At 36.1% G+C, this 20538-nt stretch overlaps 1 protein-coding gene across 1 annotated transcript in view; it reads right to left on the bottom strand.

Annotated features, from left to right (window-relative positions):
• RNGTT (RNA guanylyltransferase and 5'-phosphatase) overlaps positions 1 to 20538 on the bottom strand; it is a 176002-nt gene that overhangs the window by 92465 nt on the left and 62999 nt on the right. Inside the window, exons 11-12 of the mRNA XM_033055808.1 lie at positions 18242 to 18406; positions 272 to 340 (exon numbers count right to left, since the gene is read on the bottom strand). Coding sequence (XP_032911699.1) covers positions 272 to 340; positions 18242 to 18406 — 234 coding nt within the window. The remainder of the gene's footprint in view (positions 1 to 271; positions 341 to 18241; positions 18407 to 20538) is intronic.

Here is a 20538-nt window from a genome sequence, read left to right as displayed (position 1 = left end):
GAAAGATTCATGGAATTCATGCAGTCCTAGAAAATACTTCATTATTTAGCAGCACATCCATAGCACATACTCTAAAAAAACACCTGAGAACTACCACCATTGATTAGTAAGAAATCACACATATCACAAATGAGATAACAACTACTCAGAAACAACACTGCAAAGTAATCTGGGACAAAACAAAGATTAGCTAGTTGATGGATGAGGGGAGGGAGAGAGAGAATTTCATCTGGGATTAAAGGGAGAAAAACACATTCTTTATGCTACTTACTCCTGTAGGCTGAAATATCAGTCCATCCACTTCATGGCTAACTTCTCTGGCAAAGTTTCCTTCCAGGAGCTGTAGAACAAAAGAGAAAGAAATCCTTTTTCCACAGAGAAATGCACATCAAAGTGAGTAGCAGTGGATTATATGTTGATTCTGCAATCACTTGCCAGTAAACAGCTTATTTATGGTTAAACATTAGAGCTTGGGAAATGTCAACGTCAATGAAGTAGCAGTTTCTACAAAGAATGCTCAAGGCTAGAAAAATCCTTTGTCCAAAAAGAAATACTTAGAAACCAAGATGATTCTATATACTAAAAAATGAAGAAATACCAATTCTAATACAGAACTAAAGTCATTTGTGGGCAAATTAAAAAATCCATTTGCCATTTTAACACACAAGTAGCACTCACTTTAGATTGAACTTTTTTCCTGAAAAATACTTCAGGGCATCATTTGAAATTCGTGTTTGACAGACTTCCTAACTAAGGCATAAACCAGTAACATAGCTACATGACTCTAAAACTAAAGTCATTTGTGGGCAAATTAAAAAATCCATTTGCCATTTTAACACACAAGTAGCACTCACTTTAGATTGAACTTTTTTCCTGAAAAATACTTCAGGGCATCATTTGAAATTCGTGTTTGACAGACTTCCTAACTAAGGCATAAACCAGTAACATAGCTACATGACTCTAAAACAACTCTTTGAATTCATCTGTATCTTGAGTATTCTATTTTATGCTTTCAAAGACTGTGAATTCCATATGGAGGTAAATATATCCATCAAGATGAATTTACCAGAGAAAAACCATCTAAGTAAACAAACCACTGAAATCAGCCAGTCAACAGTTATGAGAATTTATTATATTCTTCCATATTAAATTATTACTTGCCTAAGGAAAAGCAAATAACCAAGGAAAATTACAACTGACAAGTAATAGAAAAAATTAGGAAAATTACCAAAATATCTCTTTATTAAATTTCAATTTATGTTATATGTTGAAATGAAGAATCCATCCTGAAGTATTAGATACTTTTAGTAATATTTGAAAAAACTAGGGCATAAAAGTAACCACATGATGATAAAACATAGAGAATACAGAACCAGTAAATCACAGCCAGGTTTAAAAGCATCATTTTGGCCTGGTCTGCTAATTTTGTACAATTTCCTTTCTAGAGCTCAACTCAATGACCTGCTGACCAAATTATGACTAAATTATTCAAACTAAGTCAATAAAGTATGAAGGGAGCTAAGAACTAACATTTGTATCCTACTAAGGTTGTACACTAAAAGCAATGCAATTTTATGTTTAATGGATCAAAAGCCTGATGGCCAAATACTTCAAACAGTAATGATTTGACATATTTCACTTTAACCTGTAACTGCACAGAATGACTGATCATTTTGCTATAAAAACCTGCCTTTTTCTCTTACTCAGTCATTAGCCTATATTTGTGCCTATAGCTCAAGCAACAAAGAAAGCTTTCACTATTACACTTTTAGATACAATTTAACTGGAAAAAACACACTGTAAGAGTACTCTCAAGTGGTAAATACTTTAAGAATATTTAATTCCAATGAAACACAATTTTTCAGAAGAGAAATCCCAGAATTGAAACTTGAAGCTGCACCTTGCTGTTGCAACCTCCTGCTATCTTGAAATTTACTGCTAAAATTTACAATGTAATACATCTGCTACCATATGACTACACGAAATAACAATAAAACAATCTCAAATTCTTTCATAAATCTATCATTAGTCTTTGCTTTTATTAGAGCAATGATTGTATAGGAAAAATATTTAAACAAATGTCAAAATGTTGTTTAAATAGTAGGGCTTATAAATTTCTACACAAGCTAAGTCTTCTGTGGATCACCTGCAAGTTACTCAGCAGTTCCAAAACTGACTGGCCAGCCATCTGTAATAAGAGTATGGTTCAAACTCAAAAAATGCACAAGACTGATTACATTAAATTCAGGTACCAAAAAAAACTCTCACTGAATAATGTTAATATTAAGGAATAGCAATACTAGAAAACAAGCAAACAAAAACAAAACGGAAACTTCAAATTCGTTAAGACTGCTTTTTATAAATTTCTGACTAACTTATCAAAAGACATTAACCAAAATGGCAAAGAAAAAAATCAATCACCTCTGTTTCTGCCTCTTTTTGAAGTTCTTAAGGGAATTACAGTATGAGGAGACAGTTACTTCGGTGTTGGAGCTTACAGAATCAAATTGTGTATTCCTTCCCAAAATAAAACTTAAGAATATGGAAACAATCTTTGAAGTTGGAGTACGTAGAAAAGCAGAAAATAATTATCACGCTGTTTGGCCTGTAACTCTCTCCACTCCAGTGAACAAGTAGTTTTAGAAAACTACAATAAAGTACTATTACAACTTGATAAATGGAGAGAAAAATATAAACTAAAATTGTACCATTTCAGAAACATATTCTGATACTTTTCATTCACTACTTAGCTAGAATTACAAAATGTAAAGGAATCTGCCCCAACAAGCTGCCACCCAGTTTCAGAGTCAAACGTTCTCAGCTTGGAGGTTCCACAGTGTTTTCACTAAGACAGCTCCTCCCAAGCACCATTAGCAACCAAAGACAAAAGGATTTTAAATCCAGAGCAAGCCTCGACAGATAACTATACTTCTTTACTTGTAGTTATTCTACTTTCATTCTCATTTAAGTCACTTAAATGTATTTGAATGATAATACCCTCTCTAGAAAGCAATTTTGACTAGATTAGCAACTGGGGGGAGGGAATGGAGGAAAGAACGTACATTTTCTCTGACATTATTCCCATTAAAATTTTCTTGAAAATTAAACTATGTAAAGGTTGTCCGTGAACAGCAAAATACACAGACATTGAATATTGCAGAAGGTTTGGAATCACACAGAAATGAGGAGGAAAGGAATGTTTGACATACAAGCAAGTATTTTTGACTCTAAAAATTTTTTTCAGTTTATGAACTTCTAATGCAAATGTCATGGTTCATCTCTTAAAAAACGTTCAACATTCCACATGTTCAAATTTCTAATTAACTTCAACAGAATGGTCTTTTTTAATCAGTGCCATGATAAATGGCACACCTGCTTGACTGGGATGACTGCCATGGATCAGATAAAGTGCAATGCATCTCAATGACATTTTATAAAAGATGGTTAAATGATGCATGGGAACCAGCTCTTCTGGCACCCAATTCCTTGTTGCCTCATGGCATCTATTTCTACCTGAGATCCCCTTCGTTCACTCTTTTCAGCTTCCTTCTTCCCCATGAACACTGCAGTAAGCCACATACTCATATTAAAGTTTATTATTTAAAACTTTTCCTTTCATACTTTTTAACTAAAGTTAAAATTATCGCTACATCTAATAACACTTCTCTAAGCAAATAAAATGACATAACTGCATGGCTTGAGTGGACCTACATAATGACTAACAGGACTTCTCCCTGCTCCTTAACCACTGAGAAGAGGTATGTCACCAAAAGAGTACCAATAATTTGGTAAAGCAAATTTTGTTAAAACACTGAACCAGTCAGCAGTTCCTCTGTGGATAATTGAAAATTCACACTTTAGAGATCTCTCTGTACTTATACCAACAGAGAAATCACTTTGCTCCTTCAGTAGGAAGAGGGAAAAAATTAGGCGCATACAGATTCCATACAATGCTAGTAGGTTTTCAGTAGTATTTCTGAACCAAGACACATAATTTATGAGCGGGCAGATATTATATAATTCACAAAATAAATAAGTCCAGCAGGTATTACTGTGCCTTTTCCTTCCCCCTGCCAAAAAAAAAAAAAAAAAAAAAAACACCAAAAAAACCAAACCAAAACAAAAAAACCCCACCAAAACCAAAACAAAACACAAAAAACCAAAACTAAAACAAAAAAAACTCATGGAAACACAATACAATGTGAGATATGAGGATTCCAACACATAATGATGACTCTGCAAAGTCATACTGCCTTTCTACAAAATAATTTTACTAAGGTCCTTGCAAACACATTGCAATTATTGATCTCCTGTGTCATAATATACAAACACTGCTAACCATTTTGTATTTCTGATTCAAAACTGACACTGCTTGTTAGTCTCCTGAAATACTTAGGGATACAGAATAAAAATCCCTTTGAATGTTATAATACGAGACAAATACATGTCCCTTTTCCTTGCTTTTTCAATTTCATAACTGCTATATGCTTCACTTCAAGATAGAACAACTCTGCCTGCAGTCCCTATGGAGTCTTCCAGATCCACCTTCAAATTACTGATCATCTGGACCTATTCACTCTACAGAGAGCTGTGACAGGAAACACACTTCCCTCTTCAGCATTAGTTACTAATAATAAATAAACTATTAATTGAATTGCCAGTCATCCAGAACATAAAACACCTTCATACATGGGCCTACAGTCATTGTAACTTCACAGAGCTAGCATCTTCACTGTCTTAGCTTTCAGTCCAACTTAAAGGACTACCCCTTTCTCCAAGGATGACAGCCCTCACCATCAGCCTCAAAGAAATTCTCACACCATGACAACCTGTAGAGTTTTATAAACATGAGCTCATACATCTCTGTAGATAACCTACTACATAAATCTTCAGAAATCCTGTTTTTGAATGACATCAGAAATCCCACAGAATGATTTTTATGCTAAAATCAGTTAAAATAATGCAAAAATATCACACTTTCCAAAAATAAATCAGTCTATATCAGAAAATTATGGAGTCATCATCCAAACTACTAACACTCTAAAATTCAGCTTTCAAACAGTATACTTTGAAAAGGAAGCCTTGTACAAAAGAACTAAGCATGCATTTGGTGGGGTACAAGCTTCCTTTCAGATGATATGCAGGCTGCTGTGCAATGCTTCGAAATAGTATCAAATGCAGCTTAATGTCAACTGAGGGAAGTTGTGTGGTCTCTGCTCCTTCCTCCTCACCTGAATCTTTCCAGTTTCCCCTGTCCTACAGCATCATGTCATCTTTGGTTTGTTTTGAGTCAAAAAGCAGAGAAGGTATCAAGAACGGAACAGCTGCTTTCAGTCTCAAAGCAAAAAAAGCGTCAAATAGCATGTGAGTAACTATACCATAGGGGAGAAAAGTTTCATATATTATTTAAAAACAAAACAGGGAATCTCAAACTTTCCACAAATAGAAGTTGGCTAGTTCACATTTTAACAGAAATAGAGCCCAAAACAAAGTGTTCAGAGAAGTTTTGCTTTTGGTTCACTGACTGAATTACCACAAATATATGCTAAAACTTTCAGAACAATCTTTAGTGACTCTGGGGAATTCATGGTTTTGGGAATTAAAGGGAGCACACACCTTCTAAAATATAGATTTAAAAAAGGAAAAAAGTCAAAAACAAACACATGAAATTCAATCCATGCAGACTTTTATCTTTTTCACATTCCAGATACCAATCATCTCATCTAACATTGCATTGCAAGTAGAACAGTGGATCTAAATGAACCTAGTGTAAATTAACAATCTGGGGGCAGATGTGAGAGAATCAAAGACACACCTCTGGCAGTTCTACTGCTTCCTACCCACCCCACTCCAAACCAGAAATAACCTGGATCACCATTTCAGACCAACTTTCAGACAGCTCAGAGTATGAAATCTTCTCCTCTCATGCATATTTAAGTTCCTCTTCAAGTGATATGTTCAAGTGTCAAGTAATTTATTTGGAAAACTGTGCAATATCAAATTACAGTATGCTGTGATGGAGAACCACAATCTTCATTAAGCTGTCCAATGAAGTACTGCCTGTGTAATTAAAAAATTAATTCCTATTTCTCAGCAATTTTTTTCTTCCTTGCTTCTCTTTTTAGACTCTGACCAAGAAATCTCTTAGAGGTTTTTTTTAGAAATGAGGTTCAAATTTCAAACATTTCACAAAGAAGCAGATTTAACTTTTCAAATATTTCAGTGTGTCCTCAGAAGATATCCTACAGACACCATTTTTTAATCAACTGAAACCATGCCATTTAGACTAGACAGAATATTCCAGAAGGGCCACAGTAGCAAGAAAAAATGCACTCCCTGTTCTCTTCCACAGGAGTCTCCTTTTGAGATCTCTGGATACCTGTGCACTTGCCAAAATATTTCATCAGCCAATCGCTTATTACAATCGCTTGCCTCCAAGCGTCTCCTTCCAAGTTACTCTGAAGATCCTGAAATCACAGCCCATGGTCTCAGGAACGTGACTTAACACATGGTCATAAAGTAAAGTTTTCTGCTTCAGTGTTAACATTTATTTCCCTCTCAAAACGACAAGTGATCTGTCATTTATATGATTTCAAGTTTTTCCTCCAAATGACCTACAAAAATGTTGAAAAGCAGATTTTCAATAATTTAACATGACCCGATTTGTCTCATTTCCTAATCAAAATATGATATGCTACCTTATGTCGAATAAATGAGGTAAGAACAGTATCAGTTGAAGTGTATCTTCATCAGGGTAACGTCCAATTCTACAATGCATCCTCCTTCATTAGTGATTGTATTTGGTTGTATCTTACCAGCAATAAAAGGCAAGAAAGAAAATCCATCATAATAACTGAGAATACAGTCAGAAAACCACAGCTTATACTAAATATTCTTAAACTAACATGCTCAGAAAAAATCATGAAGTAACAAAATATTTCCTGGCCCATGCCAATGATCTAAAATATGCATAAAGGAAAAGAAGGATCAAAAACTGTAGAAAATAAATTAAAAACTGAGCTCTCAAAGTAGTAATTGCTTACAGAAGTTTCCTATGCTAATTAGGAACCAACACATATTGAAGATAACTGTTACATTTTCAGTAACCAGTGAAATTATCTACTTTGCCCTAACTGCATAAGGAACACAAAGTGTAAACTTCTCACTTGCTCATTACTTAAAAGAAATTTCATGCTTTTGGGCTGTAAAATCAGAGCTGCAAAATGGTGTCAAAATCCTTTAAAAAAAATTTATGCTCAAAGCTCAAATCCTAGCTTTCACACAGCCATCGGTTCAAGATGTTAATTCTAGACAAAAACAGAGAGAAGCTGCAAACACTATTTTTCTGTATGAACATGTCTTGAAAGCACTTGATGTCAACGAGTAACTCACTAACTAAACAAAAACAGTAAAAGTAAACTCCCAAGGTTCACCTGTTTAACAAAATCACTACTATTTTGAACTGTGTAATCTCTGGCAACAGCTGAATCATATGTTGATGAAAAATATACGAAAGAATGGGAATTTTTTCAGTTGATAAAACTTAAAAACACATACTTTTAATAAAATATTATTTTATGGAAAAATCTTTCTGTTTGTTAATTTACTAGAAGCTCTGAAATCAATCATAACGAAAGGCTAAAAATAACCTCCTCACCAAGTTAATCATACAGAATATTTTGGCTCAAATGACAAGAAAAACACCTAATTATGGCAATAGATTTTTTCCTTACAAGAATGAAAGCAGATAATGGCAGCATTGTGAGACTGATGTTCACTAATATGATCAAGAGACTAATTATTATCCATGAATCATTTGTAGCATTCAAAACTTGATTAATGTCAGGTCAAGTTTAACATGTGATAGGTTTTATTAGTAATGCTCAGCTATCCCACAACCTGTCAATGTACATGAGTGCCATCTGTTAGGTGTAGGAATAGCCAACAGCCACAACAAAAACACATTGGCTACAACTGGTCACTGAAATACATTTTAAGAATACCATAAGGAATACCCTAAAAATTTTAAACACACTAGACCACAATCCAGTATTAAAGAAGTGCTAAAGGTAAGAAACTTGTAGCCCAAAAAACTGAGCATGCAAGGCATGTTTCCCACTTTTTAGAGGTCAAACAAAGGTATGTTTAATAATACTGAATACTTCATAGACTGACCAGTTTCTAGCAACAAATATTTTTTTTGCAAGAGGAATATGTGTCGCTTCCTCTCTACACTCCTCCATGGATGTTTAGCAAGCATTCCTGTAGAGAATACACTGCTTTATCCTTCAGAGCATCACTCTTGTTATTCAAATGCATATGGTCCTAATGGCAAAACACTGTTTAGAGGATGTCAATCTGAAATTCATATTTCACAAAAAAAATCCACTGACAGCCTTCTATTTGTTCTAATTACAGATAATGACAAGAAGAAATCCTTTTGTGGGAAGGTCACTTTCTAGCATTTCCCAGCACTTCATGGGAGGCCAGTTTTACCAGGGGTCACCTCTCCCATGTACAGCCCATTACAGCAGGACAAGAAGTCACCTGGACATTTCCACGGAACCTCCACAAGCTCTGCACTAGTAACACTGTGAGCAGTAAGGCTGAAATAACATGAACTGGCAACAGACAGGTGCATGCACAGAGAGGAAGGAAGGTGACCTAATTCTGGGTTTGGTCCATCAACTATATACTCTCCTCTGTCTACAACTAGTTAGAAACTCAGCAGGAGCATTGAAAGAAACATTTACTTATCTCATAGCTACAACAGCCTTCTCAGCCCTATTATAAACGTGTTCTCACCTGTTGGTCCTATTGCATTCCATTGGAATGAAGCTGAAAGACTGCAGATCTAGGCTGCCACTGGTACCTGCAGTCGGCACTTTAGCTCCAAGTAAGTAATTTCACAATTATAAGCCGCACCTGATTATAAGCTGCATGTTACAATACAGAGTGTGATAAAAGGTATCTATTCTGTCACCATCTGTTGAGGGTGGGGGCAGTGATCCTTATCTCTGTGGGAGATATTCTGCTAATGGGCCATCCATTCAAATCAGGCACAGCATTGTTCTATCTTTTCACAACCCATCCTGCCTCCAGCGAGTCATTTTCTGCTAATGGCCCATTGAGTCCCACTGTGTGACTGACAAAATTACTTCATCCCATTGGAAGTTGCTCCAGCCAGGGGGAAGAGCCCAACATTTCTTACCAAGATAAAAACAGAGGTTTTGGGACACTAAGGGAGCCCCTTTCTCCACTGGACTCCAGAGGAAAACCAGATTTCTCCACATCACCACTGGACCTTTAGAGGGAAACTGCACCTTCTGCAGGAGCACTGCTTCAACTGAATCACATCTGTCACTGCAAGAGGATGCAGCCACCATTTAATGGGACTGCTACCAACACCCTGCCTGATAGGGTGTCAGGTTGTACTCTTTGTCAGGGTTTGGAGTTTGTTTCTTTGTAGTACTATATTTCTATTTTAATTTCCCTAGAAAATAACTGTTATTCCTAATTCCCATATTTTGCCTGAAAGCTCTTTGATTTCAAAATTATAATAATTTGGAGGGAGGGGGTTTACATTCTCCATTCCAAAGAGAAGCTCCTGCCTTTCTCAGCAGACACCTGTCCTCCAAACTAAAACAGCAACTTTTCATTCTTTGTCCATATATAAGCCGCACCTGATGATAAGCCACACTTCGGGTTCAGACCAAAATTTTAGTCAAAATGGTGCAGTTTATAATTGTGAAATTACTGTATTCTGTTTCCTGCTGGAAAGTGTGATGTGCAGGGTTCTCACACTCTTTTGTGTCTGTAAAAGTCAAATACGCTGAAGACTTAATATTAGTCAGCAGACCATACACCAAAAATAATACAATTCCAAGAACCACAATCACTGCAGAGTGTCTTCTGCATCTTTTGCCCCTACAATTTCATAGCCAGTGACTGACAAGGGCCCAAACTACTAAAGACTGATCATTAGCATTCTAATGACACCACACTTCATTATCTTTAAGAACAGCAATTCTGCAGAGAAGTCTCCACTGAGTCCATATATTTTTTCCAGAAGAGGAAGGCAATAGACATTCCAGTTTATACTCATGTGATAGGAAATGAACAACATCTCCAAGCAAGAAAGCCAAACAGACTCATCCCCTCTCTCTGCAACTTGCTTTGTGCCATGATGCACCTATTAGGAAAAAAGTTGTTTCACACATCGGACTTTAGGTGGTTTCCTAGTTCCTACTGGAACATTTTCACAAGGTAGTTTTAGAGTCCGCATTTTTCATAGAGAACTTAAGAGAAATCATATACATCATTTACTGAAAGCTGTTTCTTAAATCTACTACCCCTCCAAAAGACTCAAAGAAAAGTCACTTCCAGATTTATGAGTAGTTGAAAGTCGCTGTAGTGTGTGTCAGGATGCAACCTTGGATGTTCATGTCTAAGAACCACAGTAGCTTGATTTCACTATTCAGCCACACAGGAAAAAATGCTATTGTGAACAAGAGTATAATTCATTGTGAGGGTGGCAGGGAATCAAGTTTGATGGTTCTAATTTTTTTTTTAATTAATTAACAGCACTCTTCAAATATGCTAATAACATTAGGTATATGCCATGTTTCTTAATTATTTGGAGACATTTTAGAAAAACCAAGAGCATGCTACAGTAAAAGCCCCACTGAGCTATCACCCATGTGCTGGTTCTGAGTGAACAACTCCAAAGGTTATGCACCTAATATATTCAAAACAATACCCATGAATAACACAAGCACTATATGTATTAATGCTTAATTTGACAGCACATCTGCATTCCTGAATTCAAAATAAGTATGAGGCACTTCTCACTGTCAATCTCTTCTCAAAAACACAAATGAGAAACTGACATCAATTAACTACAACGTTTTCAAATGCTTCCTTCAAATAAGAGAAATAAGCTCCTCCAAGAAACTTTGACTTTTGTGATAGCTTCAAAATGAGAGAAACATGGATTCCTCGAAGCTTTGCAGGAATGATCCTGCCAAACAGCAGTATTTATTTTTCCTGATGGAAACAGCAATATACTTCACAGCTTGGCCATTTCATTTACTGTGCTCTTCATAGTTCTCTGTTGCAAACTGCACAGTGCCTTCACTTTCTTTTAAGCATGGGAATGTTGCCCACATCTCTCTCCCTACACTCTTCTGTCTACTTGGCAGAACACATTCATCTGAGATTACAGTCTTGCAGAAGCTGGAGGAAGTTTAATAGGTTTCACTAGCAAACACTTGGATCTATTAACAAATTAGCTGCAATCCATGACATTCCCAAATGAATGAAAGATGCTTGGTAAAGTCTGTAATGTCTTCAACTGAGCAAGGCTCTCATCACACTGATGCTTGCAAGCTCCCTAATACTCTGGATTTGACCAAATACTACATTCAATAGCTCTTCTGATGTCAAAGAAAAGAATGGCACTGGGCCGAGTACAATGGGGCTGAATGATCTTCTATTGTTACATACTTGATAAGGTTTATCTGTTACCCAGCCCCTGTGTAAATCTGTTATCCAGCCCCTGTGTAAACTGTTCCAAGATAATCTGGCCTCTGGTTGTCAAAATCATGAATAGGCCTGTTTTAATTAAGTCAGATAATTAAGGATTTTGTTTTATTAAGCGTTTCTAATAAGACTTGTCAACAAAGACAAAACTATATACACAATAATTCAATTAGACACAAAACTGATCTATAAGAATATGCTGTTTTCATACATTTACTGTTACAATTCCTGATTCAAACTGGGCTATTTTGTACTAGGCCTGAGTCATTGATTTTAACACAAAAATTAAGGTTTAACGTTCTATTCTGGATGCTAAAAAAAAAACTGATTCTTCTGCTATACAGTGGCACTTCAGGGCTATATTTGCTACAAAGCTGAAATTAAAACTGTAAAGTGATAATAGTAAAATGCTAAGATTTTGTAATTTCTTTATTTTGAAGATTAATTTTGTACAAGGTCTGGCTTTGGCATTTTTTTTCTCAAAACTGGGCATATCACAAGAAAAGAAACAGCTAGCAGCAATGTCTTATAATCTTGCATCATAATAAATTGCTTTAAATTTCAACCCCATCTTTACAATTTTCTTTGTACTTTTATTCATTTTATCCAAATTAAGCGCATGTCTCTCGAATGTCATTCCAACACGAGAAGGCTGATGGCTTCCCTATGGAGCTGCATTGCCAGAAGGCAGTTTGGAAAGTGACAGGCTGTGAAGTGGCACAATGGACAGTGTTATTCAGTTGCCCCTCAATTAATGAGTGGAGTGACCCACTTAGTCACCACAGCTGAGTCTTCTAACTAATTCAGAAGATATCAAATATACAATTCAACTGCCCATACTGCCATACCAATTGGTAATTAGGTCCAAACAGATTTGCATTTCCCTGCTTTGGTAATACATCATAACACTGAAAGAAGAAATCACTGTTTAAGACACTTTTCCTACTTAGAAAGGTATATAATATTTCCATTCATGAAATACAGAAGAAATCATTTACAAAAGTGTTAGAATGCTCAAATCTAATGTTAAAGTGTTAAAAGCTAAGCTGTGTACTGTCCTGATGTTTAAACTTACAATGTGCACCAAGTAGAACACTTCATCCATAAGCCTTTATTTTTCCACTAGTTTCATTGGTTTTTTTCTCACGATATAGTTTGACAAGTCAGAATTTAATTACAGTAATTTCACGACTATAAGGGGCACCCTTTTGACTAAAATTTTGGTCCGAACCCAGAAGTGTGCCTTATAATCTGGTGCGCCTTATAGTAGTGAAATTAATGTACATATTCCACATCTGAATTATTCTACATTAATTTAATTTGCACCACTAGCAATATCTAACAGGGTCATAAGTTATGAAAATAATCCTTCATGGAAATGGATCCAAGACTGTTTGTTTTAACTTCAGTAGATCACTTTCTGAAAAATATGAAATGTAACTAATGTGTGAATAATTTCTTAAATGAAAAGAAAAAAAACTTCCAACCAAAATTTTACCATGTTGAAATACTATACTTGACCTTCAACATCACAAATAATGATAACCAAAAATAAGTAGCCTAATCCTCTTCTGTTTACTCTAGGAAAGGAACCGAGATTCTTGCTCATGAATGGATCTCCTTAAGTGCCTCCCGCAAAGCAAGGAGGCTGAGAAGTTAGCCACAGCTGAGTCAATGCCTGCCCTAGCATGAGGGAACCCAAATCTAAGTAAGCAGCTGCTTCATCCCTGTCCCACAGAAAGCAAAGGAACAGTCAGAGACAGCTGGACACCCCACCAGGTAGCCTCTGCTACCCTCAATCTCCCACTGACAGAAATTATCAAATAGTATTCACATCACTACAGTGCTGCAGTCGGCTACATGAAATAGCTCCAGTTCAAGCACTGAATTTCAAGTGGCAGTAACCTACATTCAGCTCAAGATCTGCAGTTTAGTCACCTATTTCATCTTACAATTTACAAAGCTTCCACTTGGGCTGATTGCCTGTACTTACCTTTACAATTCATGTGGTAAAATAACTTTGAACAATCAGGCTGAAGTACTACATGCTGGGATATAAGACAGCTGCCAAGCGAAGATTTGAAATTCTAGTGTAAAGCAACATTTTTGCAGCTTCTTATTCACTATTTGTTTACTAGGTTCCTCAGGTCAATGATTATTTGTGTTTATAGGAAGAAAAGTATGCCAAAAAGAAGATTTAAGTAAAGGTTACACCAGCACAAAAGCCTCGAAGGGTAGAATAAGGCAATATTGCTTCTACGCCATTAAACTTTCCATTCTTGAGGAGATGGAACAGGACTAAGTGAAGAAGAAATGTAAGAAATAAAGACAAACAGAAACAAAATGGTAGAGGGGACATAGGTTGGAAGACAATTAAAAGGTGGTTAGATGATAAATAGGCCAAAACCCTGGAACGGAACAGATGGAGTGAGGAATATGATGTAGGGCAGACACCAAAGAATATCTGCCAACTCTAGGTCAGGAAATGCAGGATTGAAAGGTGAGATGATTAAACTACTCCTGAAGGCACAGAAAATCAAAACAAAAACAAAAATCGAGGAAACAAGTCTTCTTGGCAATAAAAAACCTCCAGATGGTAACATTCCCTCTCCACTGAGATCCAGAATTCAAGATCTTCAATAAACAGAGTATTTGACACTTTGCATCCATCATTGTTGCCAAGCAATTCTTCTCTCTTCTGTCCCATGACTGCAAAGCTTCTCCACGTGTTGTCCATAGGCAGCTTGCAGATATAAGACAGGGTTTTGTCACTTTCAGTCAGTTTTGGTTAACAACTCTCTTGGCAGACACAGATGAGCAATGTCTGCATATTCTGCCCTTTATCAGGGTTCACTCTTCCAGGGCACGCAAACACTACCTTACAGGGGCCTCAGCTGCCTGCAAAATACATCAACATCAACAAAGCTTGCACTTACACAGTCTCCTGCATCATCAGAGATCCACACCCGCTTAATTTTCCAAAGCAAACCATCTCAACAGGAGCCATACCTTTATTGGTATAAACTCTAAATATTCCACCTCTCCTAACAACAACAAAAGCAGTTTTAAAGAGTAAAAATAAAAATCCAAATGTCAGATAAACCAGGAGAACAAAGTAAGTCACCTGTCAGTTCACAGATTTGACTGAAAACTTTTAAGAAGATCCTAGACCATTTAATCTTCTAGCAGTGATTACCTTCTCTCTAATTCCTTTAGGACAAGCTGTCATTTTAAAACCAGATAATAGTCTAAGAACTGACAAGTCACTGACATACAGCGTGCTAACATTTGCAAAAGGTTGTTCATTTGACCTGTATCACTGTTTAGCCTTTAGCCCTATTGTTCCATTGAGAGTGATGGGCACAATTCTCCATGGAACCACAGACTGCACAGAAAGGAACTTTTTGCCTACTCCTGCTAGACAGAATTTTCATTAGACAATGAGCTTTAGTGATGACATCTAGACAGAAACAGTCCAAAGAAAAAAGTCTCACAAGAGAACTGTGAGTTGGTTTAAGCAAGGAATGCCAAGAGTTGGCCCATTTCCAAGAATATAATTATTTCTATGCACCTGTACTTCCTGTTCAATATAATGAAAATAATGTAGTGCTGAAAAGCCTAATACTCCTGTAAATACAAGGCCAAGTTTGAAAGCCTAAGAGTATGAAGCATTTAAAGCACTAACCTAAAACTCAGCTTCTTCCACTGCTGCAATACTTACACAATGTGTGGGAGAATTTGACCATATCATCTCCTTGAGTTCTGATGCAATCCAATAAATGCAAAGAAAGCAAACTATGTAACTAAAGTGACCAATCATGCAAGAGTAATGATGAACACCAAAAACTCAACTTTGCTCAAAAATGTCTAAGAGAAACTGTTAGTTACACTAAAAGAAAAAATCTATCACTGAATAAATGTGTTCCCAGCTAACGCTAAAATATTAATCTGTGCTTAACTGATTACAGAGGAAAATAATTTTAGTGATACTGCTTACTTCATCAATATCAGAGTTCAACAAGACAACATTTTTAGAGACTCTGAGAACATACAACCTGTTCCCCAGTGATTGTCCATTTCTTTTGTCTTGCCACTAAAACTCAGTCTTACAAAAAATACAAGTCCATCCAAACATCTTAAAATAACACTGAAGCCAACATTATAAAGACATAGCCCTTATTTCCAAAATCCAAAACTAAATCTCCATACACAACTACAAATACTGCCATACTTTATAACTGCACTTTAAAAGTGTATTTCATTTCACAATAAATTGATTTTCAGATTAAAAAAAAAAACAAGTCAGTACCTAACTCTGGTATTAAAAGTTCCAAATCCATAACTCTAAGAACATTTTCATTATTGGATGCATTATATAACACAGTGCAAAGTTTACTGCTGTTTCAAGTAATTATTCAATTTTTTCACTGAAAAGAACTAAGTCTACAAGGAAAACACTCATTTTTTCTGGTATAATTAAAAGTTTTAGCCACTTTTTCTGCTATGAAATATAGCACTGAGCCTTTTGAGTAATCTTTCTACAGTCCACACAACCTAACACACATTTACTGATACAATATTTTCATAAAAAGAATGGAATTGAATGTCTTAACTCAGATCATAGAAAGGAATGCTGAAGGGAGGTACTGAAAAAGAGGTCTAGGGCATTCTCTTTTGTGAGGTTCAAACTGTATCCTGAGAACAAGTTCCAAAAATTAAAGATTCTCATAACAAAAATAAGATGTGATGAAGTACACTTGATTATTTCCTTGATCCCAAGCAAACCCCAGCTGTATTGGAAAAAAACCCCACCAAAAACAAAAAAAATTTAAAAACCAAACCAAAACAAAAAAAAAATCAAAAAACCAGCCAAAACTTCAAATCATATTCCAAAAGTTTGGATGAAACCTCTGCTGGCCAGGTATGGGCTTTCCACTTTCTCAGTCTTGAATATGCTGGTGCAGAGAGCCATCTTATCTGCGACCAAGGACTGCTACCTCCATTGATCTCAGAAAACAACAAGTCTTGGGGGTGACTTAAGAGGCCACATCTCTCAGTGAAATACTCTGGGAAGTAGGGAAGAAACTCAGGCTTAAAAAACCACAGCTTTTCTGAGACCACTCAAGGGTGCAAATCTTTAAGGAGCTTGTGATGGTTTAACCTCAGGCAGCAAACAAGCACCACAAAGCTGCTCATAGTCAAGAAAGGAAGGATCCTGTTAGATGCTTTCTAAAGATGAAAGGATCCAGCCTTGGAAAAGAAAAATGGTTTATTGAACAGAAGGAGAAGGATCCACCTCAGCAGGTCCCACTTGTCATTCTTTAGGATCCATTCAGCAGCACCTGTCTCTGGAGAGGGATTGATGGATATGAATAGATTTAGAGGATAGAATGAATTCCTTGTCTTCCTGCAGACCTTGCTGTCCTGTACACAGAGCTGGCAAACCCTCTCAAGACATTCATCATTGATGCAAGAGGAAGTCTGCTCTCTTTTTCAACTGTACTGATGAGGTATTCATCACTACGTTTGTTGCTATAGTTGCAGAGATGACTGAATAAAAATAGGATAAAGATCCTATGGGCAAAACAATACTATTTTTAAATAGTCTTTTTTCAGAATAGGGCAATGCTTTAATAGACTGGACTATTGCCTACAGTCTATTCTTACCATGCATAATGAAAAATTCACAAAGTTATGATGTATATGAAAATGCAATCGCTTTTTCATTACCCTAAGGAAGTGTTACAGGAATCATATTCATCAAGTTCACAGAAGTAATGAAATGAAAAAGGTATTTTGAGGTAAGAGCAACAGTAATTATTAGTTTATATATTGACCTTTCAAGAACATATTTTTATGAACACTATTCTTTTGAGCAGATATAAATTTGAAATCTATGTTGAACCAATAATTATTTCTCTTAAGTGTTTGCCAGTATTGCCTTAGATAAAACTCCATATCAATGGTGGTACTGCTACCTAAAACTTCTTACGGTTATCATAGGGCATACAAACAATTCTCAAATATTGACATAAAACTTACTGCCTATTGAAAACAATGATCAGATCTCAAGCCTCCTATAAAGCTTTCTGTTGCAAGTGTAGTAAAAACAAAATATTTCACTAAGTAAGACTGATTTAAATGAGGACAAACATACCCTATAATGTACACTACACAAAAAGAAAAATGTGTAACCTCAACTCCAAAATGTAGAAGGCTTCAGAGTGTCATGACTTAAACATCCACCTCAAACCAACCAAAAAAAGAAAAAAATCCAAGGAAAAAACACCAAAGAAGCCATATACCAAATATCCCAATGAATTAAAAGTGTACAGATATTTGTATCTCAAAGATGCTTTTAAGGTGGTGGTAACACATTAGGATAAAAAATTGTTGACTGAACTGCATTTGAAATACAATCATCTCAAATGCAGATTGCAATGTCCTTGAAGTTTTACTATCAGATTTATTGATAACTTCAGAAACTGTTTTCTAAAAGCCTGTGATAAGTAATACAACTAAAAAAACCCCACTTCTCAGGATATCCCAAGGTGCCAATCACCCCAAAACAATTGCTGAACATTTGGTTAGCAGAGGAATTCACTAGAAGACACAACAAAAACACTGAGGGAAAACCTATACCTACCACTGTTTTCCTGGCTCGAATACCAAAACATGAAATAACTGAAATCAGGCTTACCTTTCTAGAAGTGTAGATGTCGAAAAATGGTTTGTTTCGAACACTGAACGGTTCCTGTGCTTTGTCAATGAGGCCACTTTTCATCTTCTCATGTCGTGGAAATATAATCTCTTTCTCTATACATGCAAGTCGAACATTAAAATCACAGTCTCCAACAGGCTGTCCCTGCCAAGTTACAAAAATCAATATTAAAATCAAACACCAAATTATTTGAACAAGCTAAGTTTTCATAACACAATATTTAGAATCCTACAGATACATAAAAATATTATCAAATTACTATCTTTTTTCTCAAATGTGCAGTTTTCAAACTTTTTTTCTCAGGCTTTAAGAGTTTTAACCAAATCAAAGTTCATAGAAAGCTGGAAACCTGTAATATGCATTCAAGTATACATGAATTAAACACCTAAATACATTTAAAGTTAAGTAAAATAATTTAAATACTCCCTAATTATAGCTTTTACATGGCAGCTATAGTTCTCCACATAGCTTCCCTCTGAAGTCATTTGGATCATTTTGTTCACAATACTTTTAATGACAAAGCAATGAGATTTGTGCATTTAAGTGAACTCCTTGCTCCAAGTGATTGATGCCTTGAAAGAAACATTAATTAATGTTCATTTTTCTGTCATAGAAAAGAGAAAAGTAGGTGCAGTTGGAAAATGTACCAATAAACAACAGGTACAAAAATCTGCAAGATATTTGATGGCTCAGTCACAAAAAGGCAGTAAAACCCTTTGCTAAGCCTCAGCAGCATGTCCTGACCTTTCAAGATCTGAAATAAAACAACAGCAGCTTTACACTGCTCTTTCTACATTTGGCGCATTGCACCAGATCAGTATGAGCGTTCAAAATGCGCATTTGTCAGATTAGTAATGGCTTGTAATGGAGTTTATTATCTTTTGAGCATTAGATAGTGAGGAAAACATGCTATGGATATCACTAGAACAAAACAAGCAACTGTCAACTAATAGATTCTAAAGCTCCTTTCAATCGGAGGTGTCACTTTCACAGCAATGAGACACAACTCATAGATTTGCATTGTTACAAGTGTGACACAGCACTGAAAGTTATTTACATGAGATCATCCCTCATTTTGCCACCCCATTTGCACAAGAAAACAATTTTCAAAACCCATTCCTTTCATGGCCTACAGGGAATAAGCTCATGGAGCCTTGGTTCACAAATGAGAATTCTTCAAAAATTGAAAGCAATGAGCAAAGGAAACTGGGAAGACATGGTACTCAAATCATCAATGGCAGCAGTACAACTGAGCAGAACCCACTAGCAGCTCTCCTTCTACCAAAGGCAGCTCGAAGGAAAAGAGCACTGCTGCAACGTGCATCACAGAGGATCTGAACTGGGCAGTTGGAAAGTAAGCCAAAAAATAAATGGCAAAATGACAGTCTGATGAGGCATACAAAGGTAAGAGAGGAAATAGCATCGGAACAGGTATCTCATTCAGGAGAAAAACAAAGTGCCAATTTTAGACCAACATGAATTTAATCAATTCTTTCCAAAATCATATTGGCTTTCACCAAAATCTTTGACATTTCGTGCTCTCAAAGTGGCATTAAGTTTGTCTTCTATTTCTTTGTTAGCATTAGAACCTACTAAATCTCTATCAAAAGTCCTCAAGTTGTTCATGGTAACAGCTTTAAGAATTATGCATTGCTCCCATACCACATGTAACTCACAACCACTTTCTTTTAGGACTCTGCTTCAGTCTACATAAGAACAGGTAGCACAGCCACCATCACTCGATGGGGAAGCACATCTTGTCCAAAGACTCTGGTAGACAACATGGGTGAAATGTCTAATCTCTGTTCACTGAATCATGCTGGTGAACAAGAAAACTTAGCTGGCTGTTAATGTTGCCTTCAGTGTTGTCTTCCTTTCAAATACAAAGGTGTTACCAGTAAAGAGTCATTCAAATGAATGGAAAATTAACAGAATGGAAAAATCCAAGGGGCAGGTGAGTGGTTCACTCTTTATTCATTTCTCAAAGAATACAGATGCATGATCTACAGATTTGTAAGTGCCACAGACAAAATGCTGGAAAATCGATCAATCAATCAATCTTTCCTTCCTTCTTTTTTACTTCCTTGCTTTTTCCCCCATGTATTGCATACTTGAGTACTCATCTATACAGTGACTGAGCTTGTCCTGGTTTGTACATGTAATTAAAACACATCTCAAACCCTTTAACAACCGACTGAACAACTGATTGAAGAATTCTTTCCTGGGAAATGCGTATATATATTTTTTATAACTTCAAAGAACCTCATAATTCTCTA

Source organism: Catharus ustulatus, chromosome 3 (assembly GCF_009819885.2).
Source record: "Catharus ustulatus isolate bCatUst1 chromosome 3, bCatUst1.pri.v2, whole genome shotgun sequence".
Classification (NCBI taxonomy): Eukaryota; Metazoa; Chordata; class Aves; order Passeriformes; family Turdidae; genus Catharus; species Catharus ustulatus.
The sequence above is the reverse complement of the archived record's forward strand: the minus strand, read 5'-3'. Positions and strand labels throughout refer to the sequence as shown.